Here is a 17,910-nt window from a genome sequence, read left to right on the forward strand (position 1 = left end):
GTGAAGAGAAATCAAGATTACTCTTAAAAAAAAATTCAAACAGACAGTTTTCTTTAAAAGGAGAAAATAAGAAATGATTTATGAAACTAGGAGAATATTTTATCACATCTGCTCTTTTCTTAAATTTCTTTCCCACAGTTCAACTTTCCTCATAGGATAATTCAACTAATAATGGTATATAATTTTATCAGTGAGCCTATGGAACAAGTTAGGATATTTTCCTTTTATCTGAGATTTGACTTTTATTATTCCTTGACAAACAAAAGTAAAATTAGAAGCCTGTCAAGAGCTCTTACTGGATGTGGTAATGACTTTGAACTTGCTTTCTTCTGTGTTATTTCTGAATCCATGTTATGACAGGCGTCTAAGTTACATAATTAATCCCTGTCCACTGAAAAACTGCAACAGATGTGAAATTCTGTTAACTTATACACAGTAATTAATGTGTAATACAAGTTGGATTTTTGTTTAAAATTATAGTTTTGACTGAAGACAGAAATACGTAATGGCTTTGGAAGATAAACCTAAGTAGATGAAAGTATATCACTCATATACATCAAGAAAACCGATTCAATCCTGTATAAAATAAGCTCATAATTTCTTAACTTATTGAAGTGTTACCTCAAACAAGAAGCTAAAAAGATTTTGAATAGAAATCCAAAAAGGATAGATTAAAATATATATAATGTTCAACCAAGGATTGAAAGAAAAAATAATAAATTAAAAAATATATAATCAAAAGATATATAATAAAATATATGAATAATAATGGAAAAAATCTAATTTTATCCTAAAGTTTCTACACTGACCTCCACCAAAACCTTCTCCAAGCTCTAAGCAAATGTGAGTTTTACTTTCTTCCTCGGTCCAATTACTCTTTTGTAGAAACACCCATAAAATGTTCCATAGTTCAAATGTAGAAGATGTAACCTCAAAAAATTATTGTAAGGATTAAATGAGTTAATATTTACTAAGTACCTAGCATGGTGCATGGCACATAGCAAATACTCAAAACATGGTATTATTATAATTGTTTGTTAATATTAATAGCAACTTTCATTTGCGTAGCATTTCTTCACAATAACTTCTCAAACTATACAAAATTCTTAATAGTTTACAGAATTCACACTGACGTTCAATATTCCTGGATGTCTGTAAAATTTGAGTAAGAACACAGAAAAATCATAGTGATTCGCCCAGGGAACTAATGTATTATCTCTGATTCTGGAAATAAAGTAAGTTTTTAGGGCAATTGTGTTTACCCTTAAGTTCAGCTAAAAAAAATTAACATATGTAGCACACACATTCCTATAATTCACTAATTTAACTACATTCTTGAAATTATTGAAATTTTAAACTTGTTTTAGCTGAATTTGCAATTTTCAATGTATCCTTAACCACTTCCTTTTAACTTTCTGAGGTGTACTATTAATAAAACACCTAAGAGTGCATTCTACTATTCTAAAAATCGATTATAAATTTGTACTCTCTCTATATATGATTAAATACAAAAGGCTTTTTAAGTCAATATACGAGGAATTCCTAGATTTCCAAAGATTAAAAAAAAATCTGCTTCGGAACAAACAGAATACACACTCAATGAATGAGATTTATGTTCCACAAAATAACTCTAAAAGATCATCAGTAAGACATGATGCTGATGAAGTCCCACTTCCTAAATATCCACTATGGACACTAATGCATCTTCTAAGTCTTCAATCAAAGAGACAAAATGTAACAGATAAAAAATAAATTGCAATCTGTAATGTAGAGTGACCCACAGGGACCTAAAAAAACAAGAGTCAAAAGGAAGATTCATCTTGCTTTGTTCCCAGGAACAGGGCATGATAACTGCTTAAGTATCCACGTCTCTCATTTAAGACTTTCGAAGTTCCTTTTCTGTGATTCCATGATTACCACACAACCTCTAGTTATTAACTTGGCTTCCCAAGTTCTTGGATACAAGAAAGAGTGCACTGGATTTTCAACTTGAAAATTCTGATCCAACATAAACGGACACTGTAATGTGTACATCATTCTCTAGGTTAGTTTGAACTGGGTTCCTCAAGTCTGGGCAATACATGCGTAGAAGTCTACACATTTGAGCTTCTTAGGTCGGAACTATGAGAACCAGACACTTTCTCATTGACAACTGCTACAATCATTTCGTGTTTTTCATCTCCCTGTCTTTAACCTGTCCCTAAAATGAAACATGCTAGCTAAACCTAATTTAGGCGGATTCATTTAAACACGAAGATGGCTCACTAAAACCAAAGTAACAGCCTAGAATTTAAACCAAAACATAGGATGTATATTTACACAGCCTCATTTACATTAATAATCTATTCCCCACCCCACCCCCATAAAACAAAACAAAACAAAACTGATATTCAAATCGTACTTTAAGGCAAAAATCCAGAAATTATTTTTGCACTTGCATCAGCTGGGAGCATTATTTATAAAGCTGTTTGGCATACGGACTCAATTATTCCAAGACTTTAAAAAGTATTTGAGAGAAATCCCACCTGGTACAGAGCAGGGTAGGAATACTTGCATTTGAAGTGCATAAATTTGGGTCTTCAAATGATAACTTAGACTTTTCGCACGAGTCATTCAAAAGTAATTGTATTATTCCTTCACAAAAAAAAAAAAAAATCTCTCTTCCCCACTCCAAAGCATTCAGGCTCACACTAGACACTCCAGCTCTTTCACTGTGTCCGTTTAAGTATCATTTATGAGAAGGAGAAAATGCACACAAAATTCTCAGTTCGCCTAAAATAATGTCTACTATAATTCCTAAATCCACAAGGCAGAATTCTCTTAGAACCATGATGCCAAGAACTTCCACCGCAAGTGAAATTGTCTTCGCAATCTCGGTCTCTAGGAGACTGAAAGGCTGCAGAGACGCTTGAGGATCCAGCAGGGAGGCTAGGGCGGCAGACGGAGGGGGCGGAGGTTAGGGGAGAGTCCCACAGAGGAACTGCATTAGAAGGAAAGATTTTGATAACGTCTAAGGGAGAGGCGGTTAGCTACAGGGGAAAAAAAACCAGACCTATTTCCAGATTATGTACGTTGTAAAGAAAACGCAAAGTGATGAGGGCAAGGAAACGTGGCCCAAAACAAACAAGCAAACAAACAAAAAAATTAATCCTCTACGGCCGGAGGGTTAAGAGAAATCGACAACGGAGAAGGGGGAGGCGAATAAAGGCCCCAAAGACCAGGAATTGAAAAAAAAATACCCGATTTGTGAGCTTGGCCGTGGTCCAGATCTTCTGTCCTGATAAGCAGATGGCAAGAGGAAAGGATCGCAGTTCCTCAGGGTGGTAGACGGTAACGCGTTTACAAGGGTAACGAGCCCTGCACAAGAAGATGTCGCCTCTCTTTCCACCTGCTCCGCTCAGTCCTTTGCCTCTTACTCTAGCACCAGCGGCATTCGGGCAAAACACTGCCAAAGCCTGCACTGCTGGAGGACAGCAAAAGGAAAATACCTGAGTCCCAGTAATCACACGGGCAGCGACAGGAGGAGGAGCCGCGGACAATTGAAGCCTGGGATGGACCCTCACTAGCTCCGGTCAAACCCTAACTCTTACGGGTGGGGCGGGCAACTTCCGCCCAGAGCAAGGAAAGCGTCACATCCGTCAAATGTCTTCACCCCTCCTCCCTTCTCCGCTGTAGCTACGTTTACAACGTTCTGACTTCCTCTTCAGGAGACTTTGGCCTAGTCTCAACACCTGACGTGGACTACATAACCCAGCATTCATGACGGCAAGTGGATTTCCGGGTCAAGAGGTGCGCGCTGGGTGCATCACCATGGAAGCAATCGGTTTGGTCACGTGGTGCCCTTGGTTACGCCCGGTGGCAGCTGTAGGGTCTAGGGCTCAGACGGGGGCCATTTTGCCAGAGGCTGCCTCCCGGAGTTGGGGGCGGCCGGGCGGCAGGCTGAAGCTGTTCTTTTTTCTCTTCTGCAGCTTGGGGCTTGGAGAGGATCTGGAAGTGTGGGCTCCACCAAGCCCTTCGGAGACGGCAATGGTTTCTTCCAACCATCGCCAGCTGACAACCCTGCATGGCGGCTGCCCCCTCCGCGCGGCTTCTGCTGCCGCCCTTTCCAGTCCTCTCTACCTATCGGCTCCAGAGCCGCAGTCGTCCTTCCGCCCCAGAGACTGCTGATAGTCGAGTTGGGGGCATTATGAGAGGAGAGAAAAACTACTACTGCCGTGGAGCTGCGGGGGACCACGGTTCCTGCCCCACTACAACTTCGCCTCTGGCCTCGGCCCTCTTGATGCCCTCGGAGGCAGTCTCAAGCAGCTGGTCTGAGTCTGGAGGCGGTTTGTCAGGGGGAGATGAAGAGGAGACTCGGCTCCTTCAACTTCTCCGCACTGCCCCGGATCCTTCTGAGGCCTTTCAGGCTTTGCAAGCTGTTTTGCCGCGGCGGGGCGGTCGACTTGGCTTCCCCCGACGCAAGGAAGCTTTGTATTGGGCACTGGGCCGAGTGCTTGTGGAAGGAGGTAGTGATGAGAAGCGGCTCTGCTTGCAACTTCTCTCGGACGTTCTCCGGGGTCAGGGGGAGGCAGGCCAGCTTGAAGAGGCCTTTAGCTTAGCACTTTTGCCTCAACTAGTTGTGTCGTTACGGGAAGAGAATCCAGCCCTGCGGAAAGATGCGCTGCAGATCCTTCATATATGTCTGAAACGTGGTTCTGGAGAGGTGCTGAGAACGCTTATACAACAAGGACTGGAAAGTACCGATGCCCGACTTAGAGCTTCCACAGCACTACTGCTTCCTATCTTGCTTACTACTGAGGACTTGTTGCTTGGTCTGGATCTCACCGAGGTGATAATATCCCTAGCTCGAAAGCTTGGTGATCAGGAGAAAGAAGAAGAATCTGAGACAGCTTTCTCCGCACTTCAACAAATTGGGGAGCGACTTGGCCAAGACAGGTTTCAATCTTATATTTCTCGTCTGCCCTCTGCCCTGAGGAGACACTACAATCGCCGCCTGGAGTCCCAGTTCGGAAGTCAGGTTCCTTATTATTTGGAACTCGAAGCCTCTAGATTTCCTCAAGATCCCCTTCCCTGTGCAGTGACTCTTTCCAACAGCAATCTTAAATTTGGGATTATTCCTCAGGAGCTGCATTCACGATTATTGGATCAGGAAGACTATAAGAACCGGACCCAGGCCGTCGAAGAACTAAAGCAGGTGCTGGGAAAATTTAACCCTAGTTCTACTCCTCATTCTAGTCTTGTTGGCTTCATTAGTTTGCTATATAACTTGTTAGACGATTCTAACTTCAAAGTGGTCCATGGCACACTTCAAGTCCTGCATTTACTGGTTATTCGCCTTGGAGAGCAGGTACAGCAGTTCTTGGGACCAGTTATAGCAACTTCTGTCAAAGTGCTGGCAGACAACAAGTTGGTGATCAAACAAGAATACATGAAAATCTTCCTCAAGCTAACGAAGGAAGTAGGACCTCAGCAGGTGCTTTATTTACTCTTAGAACATCTCAAACATAAGCATTCCAGAGTGAGAGAGGAGGTGGTGAACATTTGCATCTGCTGCCTGCTGACCTATCCTAGTGAGGATTTTGACTTGCCCAAACTGTCCTTTGATCTTGCCCCAGCTCTTGTAGATAGCAAACGCAGGGTACGCCAAGCAGCTTTAGAAGCTTTTGCCGTATTGGCATCATCAATGGGCTCAGGTAAAACCAGCATCCTTTTTAAAGCTGTGGATACTGTTGAACTGCAAGATAATGGAGACGGAGTGATGAATGCTGTGCAGGCCAGATTGGCTAGGAAAACCTTACCGAGGCTGACAGAGCAGGGATTTGTGGAATATGCAGTACTGATGCCATCTTCTGCCGGGGGTAGGTCAAACCATTTGGCACATGGAGCAGATACGGACTGGCTTTTGGCTGGTAACAGAACTCAGAGTTCACACTGTCACTGTGGTGACCATGTGAGGGACAGCATGCAAATTTATGGATCTTACAGCCCAACTATCTGTACCCGAAGGGTATTAAGTGCAGGAAAAGGAAAAAATAAATTGCCATGGGAAAATGAGCAGCCTGGAATCATGGGAGAAAACCAGACCTCCACTTCCAAGGATATAGAGCAGGTATGCTTCTCTAATTTTCTTGAGTTGAAAGTGTGAAGACTTTAAATGAAAATATGCCTGTGATGACTTAAGGGTCAGCCTGCTTGAGGGAAACATGTTATGCTTTGTTTTAAATCGATTTTAAATCCATTTGAATGTTGGTACTCATGATAATGGTACAGATCACAAAGGACCATCTAATAGGCTTCCTGCTTGATAGATTTAATTAAATTTGAGACACATGTGATATAGACAATACCTAGATTCAGTTTTAGTTTGTTACTGTAGCGTGTCAGTTTATCTCATTCATACAACAAACATTGAATACCTAGTAGGTGCCAGATAAAGAGCTAAATTCTGGGAATGAAGGTGAGGCCAGTTTCACACAGTATAGGAAAAAGGTCAGACCTAGGAATTAGCGATTAATAAATTCGTTAAGTGCTAAAGTAGAAATATAAAGAGTCCTGCAGGAATACTGAAGATAGAAAAAATAATTCCACTAGAAAAGTAAAAAAAAAAAAAAAGACCTCTACAGAAGATACGACATTTGAACTGAGATTTTCCCCCCAAAGATTTTATTTAAAAAATTCCAAATATATAGGTAAGAGTACAATGAATACCCATATACTTCATCTATATTTACCATTTGTAACATCTTGACATATTTCCTCCATATTTGCTGAACCATTTGAAAGTAAATTGTGGATATCTTGAGATTTCACTCCAAAATATCTCGTCATATGTCTCCTAAGAATGACATTCTTCTTTATAACCATAAATCATTATTGCACCTCAGACTATTAGTGGTAATTCAATAATATGTAACAGACAGGCTGTATTTAAATTTCCCCAATTGTCTCCAAAAGTTTTATATTTCTTGTTTTACTTTTATCATCCAGGATCTAGTCAGGGTTCACGTGGTTAACGTCCCTTGTAATTTTATCTAGAATAATATCCTACTTGTTTGTTTCTTTGTTTTTTCATGGCACTGGCCTTTTATAAAAAGGGTTTGGGGTAGTTTTGTAGAATGTCCCAAGTTTTAAATTTATATGTTTACTTGATTAGGTTCAAAATAAATATTTTTAGGAAAATGTTACATAGGAGATACGTATATATTAAGTAGATGATAAGTAGTGTGAACTTCACAGTACATTACATTATGAGGCAAATGATATAAGGCTGTCATGTCACTGGTGATGCTTAATTTTACTGTTTGGATAAGGTGGTAATAGCCACATCTCTCCATTGTAAAGGTATATTTTCCTCTTTAGAATTAGCATATAATCAGTAAATGATACTTTGAGACCCTAAGAGTACCCCAACAACTTTTCACCCACTGTGTTTAGCATCCACCAATGCTCTTTACCTGTATCATTTGTTATACTGGGGGCTTACAAATAGTAATTTTTTTTTTTGAGATGGAGTCTCGCCCTGTTGCCCAGGCTGGAGTGCAACGGCGCAATGTCAGCTCACTGCAACCTCTGTCTCCCAGGGTCAAATGATTCTCCCACCTCAGCGTCCTGAGTAGCTGAGATTACAGGCGCCCACCACCACGCCCAGCTAATTTTTGTGTTTTTAGTAGAGACAGGGTTTCACCATGTTGGCCAGGCCTGTCTCAAACTCCTGACCTCGTGATCCACCCGCGTCAGCCTCCCAAAGTGCTTGGATTACAGGCAGGAGCCACCACACCCAGCCCAAATTGTAATTTTTAAATTACAAAGGCCGGGCAGGGTGGCTCACACCTCTAATGCCAGCACTTTGGGAGGCTGAGGCAGGCAGATCACCTGAGGTCAGGAGTTCGAGACCAGCCTGGCCAACATGGTGAAACCCCCGTCTCTACTAAAAATAGAAAAATTAGCTGGATGTGGTGGCACACACCTGTAATCTCAGCTACTCGGGAGGCTGAGGCAAAAGAATCACTTGAACCCAGGAAGCAGAGGTTGCAGTGAGCTGAGATCGCACCACTGTACCTCAGCCTAGGCAACGGAGTGAGATTCCGTCTCAAAAATAATAACAATAATAAAATAATTAATTACAAAAACTAATTTTAAAGAATTGTAACATTTCTTCTCAATTCTTTAAAATTACTTTTTGTAATTAATTCTTTTTTTAGTAATTAGTAATTAGTTCTTTTTTTCTTGTATGTGTAATAATTACATGTTTTTTTTCTTACTAAATTTTTTTAAACTTTTTCATGATAAAATTGTCCCAAATTTGACTAGTGGCTGACTCCTGCGTCCTTTTAACATGACTGTTCTTTAGTCTTTGAGCATTTCCTTAACATAACATTTGGACGATTGCTTGAGGCCCGGAGTTCGAGACCAGCCTGGGCAACATAGTGAGATCCCCATCTCTACAAAAATAAAAAAACTTAGCCAGGCATGGTGTTGCATGCCTATAGTCCCAGCTACTTTGGAGGCTGAAGTGGGAGGATTGCTTGAGCCCAGGAGTTCCAGGCTGCAGCAGTGAGCCATGATTGTGCCACTGCGCTCCAGCCTGCTCAACAGAGGGAGACCCAGACTCAAAAACAAAATGAAACAAAACAACAGTAACATGATGCCTAGCCTTACTTTGGTTTTTTTCTCTTGCTTCAGACCTGGAATCAGCCATTTTTTCAGAAGTCCTAGTACTGCCTTTTTATTGGGCAGTGGTATTTGAAAACAAAAGTCTGAGTATAGATTTGCTCATTGCTATTTCTTGCCATTGTGGTTTGACCCTTTCAGTGGACAGAACCAAGGAGTACCTGTTTTTTGTTTGTTTGTTTTTTAATGCATTTATATTAATACCTCCAGTTCAAAACTAGTACTGCAGGGTTCTTTCTCATCTTCCTTTATTCCGTGTTTAAATCTCCCTTCGTTCACAGTAAAATCCCTGCTTCCCAACATCAGTAATATTTATTCATATGCTGTATCCTGCAGTAACCTCCCACCCTCCACAAAAATTGCTAGACCAGCAACAGCAACCAACTACCTACTAAATAAAGTTTAAGATTTCGTTACAGTTCTTTTTGTATTTAGAATTATTCCACAGTCAGAATTTTGTGGTCAACTTTTCTTAAGTTTTTTGTCTACGTAATTATTATTCAAACAGCGTGATGAAAGATGAATAGGAGCTTGCTAAGTGTGGATAGGTCCCAGTGAATTTCAGACTAAAGGAATAGCGTGTTTAGAGACACTGATTATATGAAAGAACTTAGCAAATTAATAAGAGAATGGGGAATTTTTGCACAGCAAACACAAGGGGCCTAGTGGGAAGTAGCAGATGATACTGGAGATGTAGATGGGGTTAAGTATGGAGATAATATCTTGCAAATAATGAGTTTGAACCTTCTGCAGTAGACCTCAGATGGGAGGAGGTGAATTGAGTGTTCTCTGTGGTTCCTTTCAATCCCAAAACTCGTAGATTTTTTGGAAATAATTTTCAGATTTATATAATCTGGTTATCTGTTATTTCCTTGTACTATAAGCATTATCTGGCAGTGATGATTTTTTTTAAGCATTACTCTTAAGACTCCTTGTCATGTGTCAAGTCTGAGATGTCAGTGTATATATTATTAAAAAGATTCTAGTGCCAGCCAAAGCAAAAAGAATCTGAAGATAAGTGCATTTCTGAAATGCCAGCATAGACATATTTTGCTTTTCAAAGATGCTGTGGTGAAATTAAAACTTAACCCAGAAATCAAGTTGTAATTACTTGTTCAAAAAAGGTCTTAGAGGAACTATTTCAATAGAGGACAGGGAATAAATATCTAAACAGTTTTATGTGTGCAGTTTTTTTTGTTTGCTTTTTTTTTTTGAGACGGAGTCTCACTCTGTCACCCAGGCTGGAGTGCAGTGGCGCCATCTCGGCTCACTGCAAGCTTCGCCTCCCGGGTTCACGCCATTCTCCTGCCTCAGCCTCCCGAGTAGCTGGGACTACAGGCGCCCGCCATCACGCCCGGCTAATTTTTTTGTATTTTTAGTAGAGATGGGGGTTTCGCTGTGTTAGTCAGGATGGTCTCGATCTCCTGACCTCGTGATCCGCCCGCCTCGGCCTCCCAAAGTGCTGGGATTACAGGCGTGAGCCACCGCGCCCGGCCTATGTGCAGTTTTTAAAAAAGTGTATGTACATACATATTTTAAATTATTGGACTGTATTATTTATTTATTTATTTGTTTATTTTGAGATGGAGTTTCACTCTGTCGCCCAGGCTGGAGTGCAGTGGCGCGATCTTGGCTCACTGCAAGCTGCGCCTTCCGGGTTCACGCCATTCTCCTGCCTCGGCCCTCAGAGTAGCTGGGACTACAGGCACCCACCACCATGCCCGGTATTTTTAATAGAGACGAGGTTTCACCGTGTTAGCCAGGATGGTCTCGATCTCCTGATCTCGTGATCTGCCAGCCTGGGCCTCCCCAAGTGCTGGGATTATAGGCGTGAGCCACCGCGTCCGGCCTGGACTTTAATTTTTAAAGCAGTTTTAGGTTCTCAGCAAATTTGAGCAGAGAGTACAGATAGTTCCCATATACCCCTGTCCACACAAGAACAACCTGACCCACCTCATCCTGTACTTTAGAGGTACATTTGTTATAATCAGTGAACCCATATTAACATATAATTATCACCCAAAGCCCATAGTTTACCTTAAGGTTCACTCTTGTGTTGTACATTCTATGGGGTTTTGACAAATGTATCCATGTCTTGTATCCACCATTGTAGTACCATAACAATAGTTTCAGTGCCCTAAATTCTCTGTTCTCAACATGTACTTTCTTCCCTCTCTCACCCCATTCCCAACCCTTAGCAACCAGTGGTCTTTTTTTCTGTCTCCATAGTTTTGTCATTTCCAGAATGTCACATACTTGGAACTATACAGTATCTTGCATTTTCAGATTGGTTTCTTTCACTTAGTAATACGCATTTAAGTTTCCTTTATGTCTTTTCATGGTTTGATACCTCATTTCTTTCTTTCTTTTTTTTTTTTTTTTTGTGAGACAGAGTCTGCCTCTGTTGCTCAGGCTGGAGTGCAGTGCGATCTCGGCTCACTGCAACCTCTGCCTCCCAGGATCAAGTAATTCTCCTGCCTCAGGCTCCCAAGTAGCTGAGACTACAGGCCCGCACCATCATGCCTGGCTAATTTTTTGTATTTTTAGTAGAGACGGGATTTCACCATGTTGGCCAGGCTGATCTTCAAGTCCTGGAATCAAGCGATTGCCCACCCTGGCCTCCTCAAGTGCTGGGATTACAGGCGCAAGCTACCGCGCCTGGCCTATCAGATGTATCTTTTGAAAATATTTTCTCCCAGTTTGTGTCTTGTCTTCTCATTCTCTTGACATTAACTTTCTCAGAGCAGAAGTTTTAAAGTTTTAATAAAGTCCAGTTAATCAGTTTTTTCTTTCATGGATCATGCCTTTGGTATCATATCTAAAAAGTCATCACCGTACCCAAGGTCATCTAGGTTTTCTCCTATGTTATCTTCTAGGCATTTTATAGTTTTACAATTTACATTTAAGTCTATGATCCATTTGGAGTTAATTTTTATGAAGGGTGTAAGGTCTGTTTCTAGATTCATTTTTTTTACATGTGCATGTTCAGTTGTTGCAGCACCATTTGTTGAAAACACTGTCTTTACCCCATTGCCTTTACTTCTTTGTCAAAGATCAGCTGACTGTATTCATGTGGGTCTTTTTCTGGGCTCTTTACTCTGCTCCATTAGTGTGTCTGTTTTTGCCCATAACACATTGTCTTGATTACTGTAGCTTTATGGTAAATCTTGAAGTTCCGTAGTGTCACTCTTCCGACTTTGTTGTTTTCCTTCCATGTTGAGTTCACCCTTCTGGGTTTTTTGCCTCTCTGTATAAACTTTAGGATCAGTTTGTTGACGTCCAAAAAATAACTTGCTTAGAGTTTAGTTGGGATTGCGTTGAATCTATAGATCAAGTTGAGAAAAACTAACAGCTTGACAATATTGAGTCTTCCTATCCACAAACATGGATTATCTCTTCATTTATTTAGCTCTTCTTTGATATCTTACATCCGAGTTCTATACTTTCCTCATATAGATATTGTACATATTTTGCTAAATTTATATTGAAGTATCCTACTTTTGTATGTTAATGTAAATGGTAATTTTTTTAAAATTTCAAATTCCACTTGTTCATTGCTGGTGTACAGGAAAATGCTTGACTTTTGCACATTAACTTTGTGTCCTGCAAGCTTGCTATAATATAATCATGTATTATTTGCAGGAGGCTTTTTTTTTGTTAATTCTTTGAGAGTTTCTATGCAGACAATCATGTCATCTGTGAACAAAGACAATTTTATTTCTTCCCAATCTGTATACTTTTTATTCCTTTTCTTGTCTTATTGCATTAGTTTGGACTTCCAGTATGATATTGAAAAGCAGTGATGAGAGAGGACATCCTTGCCTTGTTTCTAATCTTAGCGGGAAAGTTGTGAGTTTCTCATAAATATGTTATCTGTATGCTTTTTTGTAGTGTTCGTTATAAAGTTGAGAAAGTTCCCCCTGTATTCCTAGTTTGCTGAGAGTTTTCATCATATATGGATATTAGATTTTGTCTAATGCTTTTTTGCATCTATTGATATAATTATGTTATTTTTCTTCTTAAACCTGATGATGTGATGGCTTATATTGATTTTCAAATGTTGAGCCAGCCTTGCATACCTGGGATAAATCCCACTTGATTGTGGTGTATTATTCGTTTTGTATATTGTAGGATTCAATTTACTAATACTTTGTTGAGGATTTTCACATGTTTGTTCATGGGTGATATTGGTCTGTGGGGTTTTTGTTTTGTTTTCTTTTTGTATTTTTTCTTATAAGGTCTTTGCTGGGTTTGGTATTAGGGTAGTGCTGGCCTTGTAGAATGAGTCAGAAAGTATTCTCCCTGCTTCTGGATTCTGAAAGTAATTGCAGAGAATTGCAATTCATAGTTCTTCCTATGAGACCCCACACAGAGAAATTTTAAATATGTTGGCCTTCTTAGAAGTGTTAAAAAGTGTTAAATATATGACATGCTTTAGCCTTCTTTTTTTGAAACAGAGTCTCACTCTGTCACCCAGGCTGGAGTTCAGTGGCACGATCTCAGCTCACTGCAACATTCACCTCCCAGGCTCAAGCGATTCTCCTGCCTCAGCCTCCCAAGTAGCTGGGACTACAGGCATGCGCCACCATGCCTGGCTAATTTTTTTTGTATTTTTTTGGTAGAGACAGGGTTTCACCATGTTGGCCAGGCTGGTCTCGAACTCCTGAGCTCAAGCAATCCTCCCTCCACTGCCTCTGAAAGTGCTGGGATTACAGGCGTAAGCCACTGTGCCCGGCCTAGCCTTCTTTTTGAAAAGAAATGGGCAGCACCACATGAGCTGATTTAAGGGAAATATAAATGGTTTCTGTTTTTATAATTAGTAACATGAGAATTTGAGGATAATTTGTGATTTGTGTGCTTGAAAACTGTAATGGCAACATTCACAAAATTGTTATAAGTTTTTAAAGATGTGTGTATGGGCATGTGCTTTCTGGAAAAGAGGGCACTGATAAAAGTAGTTTGAGAATCATGAAGAGTTAACTTACCTCATTGGAGCAAAATACAAGGTAAAGTTAGTTTTCTCCTCTCCTCCCAAATTCCACTGTGCCCTCCAAAAAAGGTGGAGCAGATTACAAAGGACAGTTGGCTGTTTGGAAAAAGAAAAAAAAAAATGTTTAGCTGATATTATCATTTAGCCTTTCTCAGTGAATCCTAACCGTATATGTATGACGTAGATATAAAAATGAGATTTTTGTGCCTAAATGTTTCCAATTTACTTAGACAAAAATGTGAAGATTTAAAGATAATATAGCAAATTGGAGATTTAAACATCAAATTATTGATAGAAGCAGTAGTTACTAAAAGAAGATCAAAGCCAGGAGCAGTGGTTCACTCCTGTAATCCCAGGACTTTGGGAGGCCAAGGCAGGAGGATTGCTTGAGCCCAGGAGTTTGAGAGCAGCCTGGACAATATAGTAAGACTCTAAAAAAATACAAAAATTAGCCAGGCATGGTGGCACATGTCTGTAGTCCCAGCTACTTGGGAGACTCAGGTGGAGGATCACTTGAGCCTGGGAGGTCGAAGCTGTAGTGAGCTGAGATCATAGTGTCACTGCACACTAGCCTGGGAGACAAAGTGAGACCTTGTCTCAAAAATAAAAAAAAAGAAAAAAAAAAAGAAGATGATCAAGAGCCAGGCATGGTGGCATATACCTATAGGCCTGTAGTCTCAACTCCTCAGGAGGCTGAGACAGGAGGATCATTTGAGTTCAGGAGTTCAAGGCCAGACTAGTCAACATTGCAAGATCCCATCTCTCTCTCTCTCTCTCTCTCTCTTTTTTTTTTTTTAATGTCACTAACCAGTCCTACATGTGGACAAGAAAGAAATAACAGATTAAAAAAATGGTTAGAGTAAGATGAATTTTGATATAACGATTAGGAGTCAAAATACTGGGTTCTAGTACCAGTTTAGCTTTGTGATTGTGGACTTGACATAAATTTTGTATCCCTAATTTGCTTACCTATAAGTCACCATTAATAATAATAATAATAATATTTTCAAAGGCAGCTATTCTTCTTCCTGCTGCTGTAACAAGATGTCTTAGACTGGGTAATTTATAAACAATAGAAATTTATTGCTCCCATTTCTGGGGACTGGAAAATCCAAGATCAAGGCATTGGCAAATTCAGCATCCAGTGAGGGCTGTCTGCTTCATAGATGGCACCTTCTTGCTGTGTCCTTATGGGGTGGAAGGGACAAACAAGCCCCCACAGGCCTGTTTTATAAGGGCACTAATCCCATACTTGAGGGTGGAGCTGTCATGACCTAATCACCTCCCAAAGGCCCTACCTCTTACTACCATCACGTTGGGGATTAGATTTCAATGTGATTTTTAAGAGGACACTTACTCAGACTGTTGCAGCAGCTAACTCTTAAATAGTGCTTACTCTATGCCAGGAATTATTCTAGACACAAAGGTTAAATAACTTCCTTAAGGTCTCTTAGCTAGTGAGTAGCAGAGCTGATTTGAACGTAGGCAAAATGACTCCAGAGTTGGTGCCTTAGCCATTTCACTATCAAATGGTCTATACCTAACCTCTTTTCTCTGTACAGATTTTTTCATTTGAGCACCTTGGGAAATTAGCAGAGAGTTCCTGAAAAAGGTGAATGTCACCTGCTCCTTGACAGGAGCTAAGGCTTCAAATGGTCAGGAAGGTAAAATGCATTCCTGGCAAGGGAGATGACTTGAAGAGATGGCATAAGGCGTGAATCAAGAATGTGCATAGTATGGGATTCCTTTGGAATCCTCAGCTCCTAATGAACCACTGAGCCTCAGAGCAAAATATGTTAGTGTTATAATATTGAAAAGAAATCTAGACTATGGACAACCTTATTTAGTAGCTGAAGCTGGCCTCCTCTGTAGTCTTAAGACTCCCCATAGCAGGTCTTAGTACTTCCTTTTACGTATGTCACATATTCACGTGTCCTCCATCCTCAGTTACAGGTCTGGCTCCTGGCCTGATTTGTACTGGCTCTTGGCCAGGCTCTCTGCTTTAACATTTACAGTCCACTGTTAATCTGTTATTTCTGTCTTGTCCACATGTAGGATTGGTTAGTGACATTAAATACAAAATTTCCAGAAAAAAAAAATCATGAATATTTCAATTACATACTCCTGTAGCTCATTTTGCAGGCAAATAGACCAGTTTGTTTGGAAGGATGATTTTTTAAATGTAGTGGTGTCAGGCCGGGTGGGTGGCTTTACACTTGTAATTGCACCACTTTGAGAGGTCAGTGTGGCTGGCGTGGGCGGGGAGCGGAGCAGATCACTTGAGGTCAGGAGTTTGAGACCAGCCTGGCCAACATGGTGAAACCTTGTCTCTAGTAACAATACAAAAATTAGTTGGGCTTGGTGGCACACACCTGTAATCCCGCTACCCAGGAGGCTGAGGCAAGAGAATCACTTGAACCCAGGAGGCAGAGGTTGGAGTGAACCCAGATGGTGCCACTGCACTCCAGCCACGGCAACTGAGCGAGAGTCGGTCCCCACCCTGCCAAAAGTAGTGGTGGGAAATATGATTACAAGAGAGAGGCAGGGGCTAGATTGGAGACTCTTGAATACCATGCTAAGGAATTTAACCTGTTATTTTGACAGTAATTTGAGATTGCTGGAGGGTTTTTGTTTCTCTTTTGGGGGAGGAGGTCTTTTCTTTCTAAAACAATGTTTAGAAAAATTAATCACAGAAGCAGCAATGTGTAGTTTAAACCAATTAGATACTTATTATACTGATTTAGATGGGAGTTGTTCAGTTTTATGAGGATTAGCAGGGTATCAGGATTACGAAAAAAGGGATAGATGCAAGAGATATTTCAAAGGATTTAGTGACTAAGTGTTGGAGGAGAGGAGAGGGAGGAATAACTAAAATTTGAACAAAGTAACTAAATTCATCATAGGTCCATGAAGAGATAAGAAAGCCTAGAAATAGGAAATTAATTTGGGGGGAAATGTGAATTTTTGGTAAAGGAAGATAGAATATTCACTTGAATTAGAAGACTGTTATTTAAGAGACATGAATATAGCTGCAGATGTAGATTCTGGAAGTCATGTGCTAAAGTAATTGCTGAAACTGTGAGAATGGATGGGCTCTCTAGTGAATGACATACAGAACGAGAGAGAGAGAGTAAGATAAAATCTTGTTATACAAACCCGTTTAGAGAATAGCAGTAGGAGATATAACCAAATAAAGCAAAGAGAAGTGTGCCCACGAGTTGGAAGAGAGCCAAGAAAAAAATAGGTTTTATAATCAAAGTGGTGAGGGAGTTTCAAGGAGTCATCAGTGTTAAGTGCGGCACAGAGCTTGGGGAGAATGAAAATTGGAAAGCACCGTTTGTTCTTATATATTACAGCCTACTACTTGTAAAGTGATTTTTGAAGGTACTTTTCTCTTAATTTTATCTTTCTTAATGTCCTCTTAAGTTTTCTGATTGTAGCCGGGCGCGGTGGCTCACGCTTGTAATCCCAGCACTTTGGGAGGCCGAGGCGGGCGGATCACGAGGTCCGGAGTTCGAGACCACGGTGAAACCCCATGTCTACTAAAAATACAAAAAAAAAAAAAAAAAGTTTTCTGATTGTAAAAAAGTTATACATGCTTATTATAGAAAATTTGTAAAAATATGGGAAAGCACAGAGGAAAAGTTTGTGCTTTTTTGTATTTCAAAAAATTAATCTCACTCCTGGAGGTCTACAATTAATAATTTGTTGCCTATGCTTTCAGTATAATTTCAGTTTATGAATACAGGTATAGATTCTTCTATCCATCAGTGAAAGTTTCCCCTTTTTCACTTACTTTTTTTTTTGAGATGGAGTCCGCCTCTGTTGCCCAGGCTGGAGTGCAGCGGCCTCATCTTGGCTCACTGCAAACTCCACCCCTCGGGTTCAAGTGATTCTCCTACCTCAGCCTCCTGAATAGCTGGAATTACAGAGGCACGCCACCATGCCTAGCTAATTTTTGCATTTTCCATCAAATAATCTGTAATGGGATTTTTGATAGCTATTTAATATTATATAATATCGTGTGTGTTTAACTTATCTCTTACTTTGGAATATTTAGACTTTTAATTCTGTTTTCATTTCTGCTATTTAGTGGATTCTTTTTCTGCTCTGACATATTACAGATTGATAACCAGATTACTGTGATATTTCAAGTTTGCATCTCTTTCTATGTATTTAGGAGTATTTTAATGGGTTAGTGGAGTCAAGTAAATCAGACATCATTAGCTGGCTACCATTTAGCTTTATTT

At 40.2% G+C, this 17,910-nt stretch overlaps 2 protein-coding genes across 5 annotated transcripts in view; one reads left to right on the plus strand and one right to left on the minus strand.

The window, feature by feature from the left end:
* Positions 1-3,610, minus strand: part of KLHL28 (kelch like family member 28) — a 37,538-nt gene extending 33,928 nt beyond the window's left edge. The window contains exon 1 of one of the 2 annotated variants that reach the window (XM_030813841.1): positions 3,489-3,608. The gene's annotated coding sequence lies outside the window, so the exon portion shown is untranslated. Of the gene's footprint in view, positions 1-3,239 lie in introns of both variants that reach the window. The other variant, XM_030813844.1, reaches the window with a different exon arrangement.
* A 221-nt stretch (positions 3,611-3,831) lies between these two features.
* Positions 3,832-17,910, plus strand: part of TOGARAM1 (TOG array regulator of axonemal microtubules 1) — a 112,248-nt gene continuing 98,169 nt past the window's right edge. For 2 of the 3 annotated variants that reach the window (XM_012504421.2, XM_030813851.1), the window contains exon 1: positions 3,832-6,109. In XM_012504421.2, coding sequence (XP_012359875.2) covers positions 4,064-6,109 — 2,046 coding nt within the window. In that variant the 5' untranslated portion in view covers positions 3,832-4,063. The remainder of the gene's footprint in view (positions 6,110-17,910) is intronic. The other variant, XM_030813850.1, reaches the window with a different exon arrangement.

Source organism: Nomascus leucogenys, chromosome 1a (genome assembly GCF_006542625.1).
Source record: "Nomascus leucogenys isolate Asia chromosome 1a, Asia_NLE_v1, whole genome shotgun sequence".
NCBI lineage: Eukaryota > Metazoa > Chordata > Mammalia > Primates > Hylobatidae > Nomascus > Nomascus leucogenys.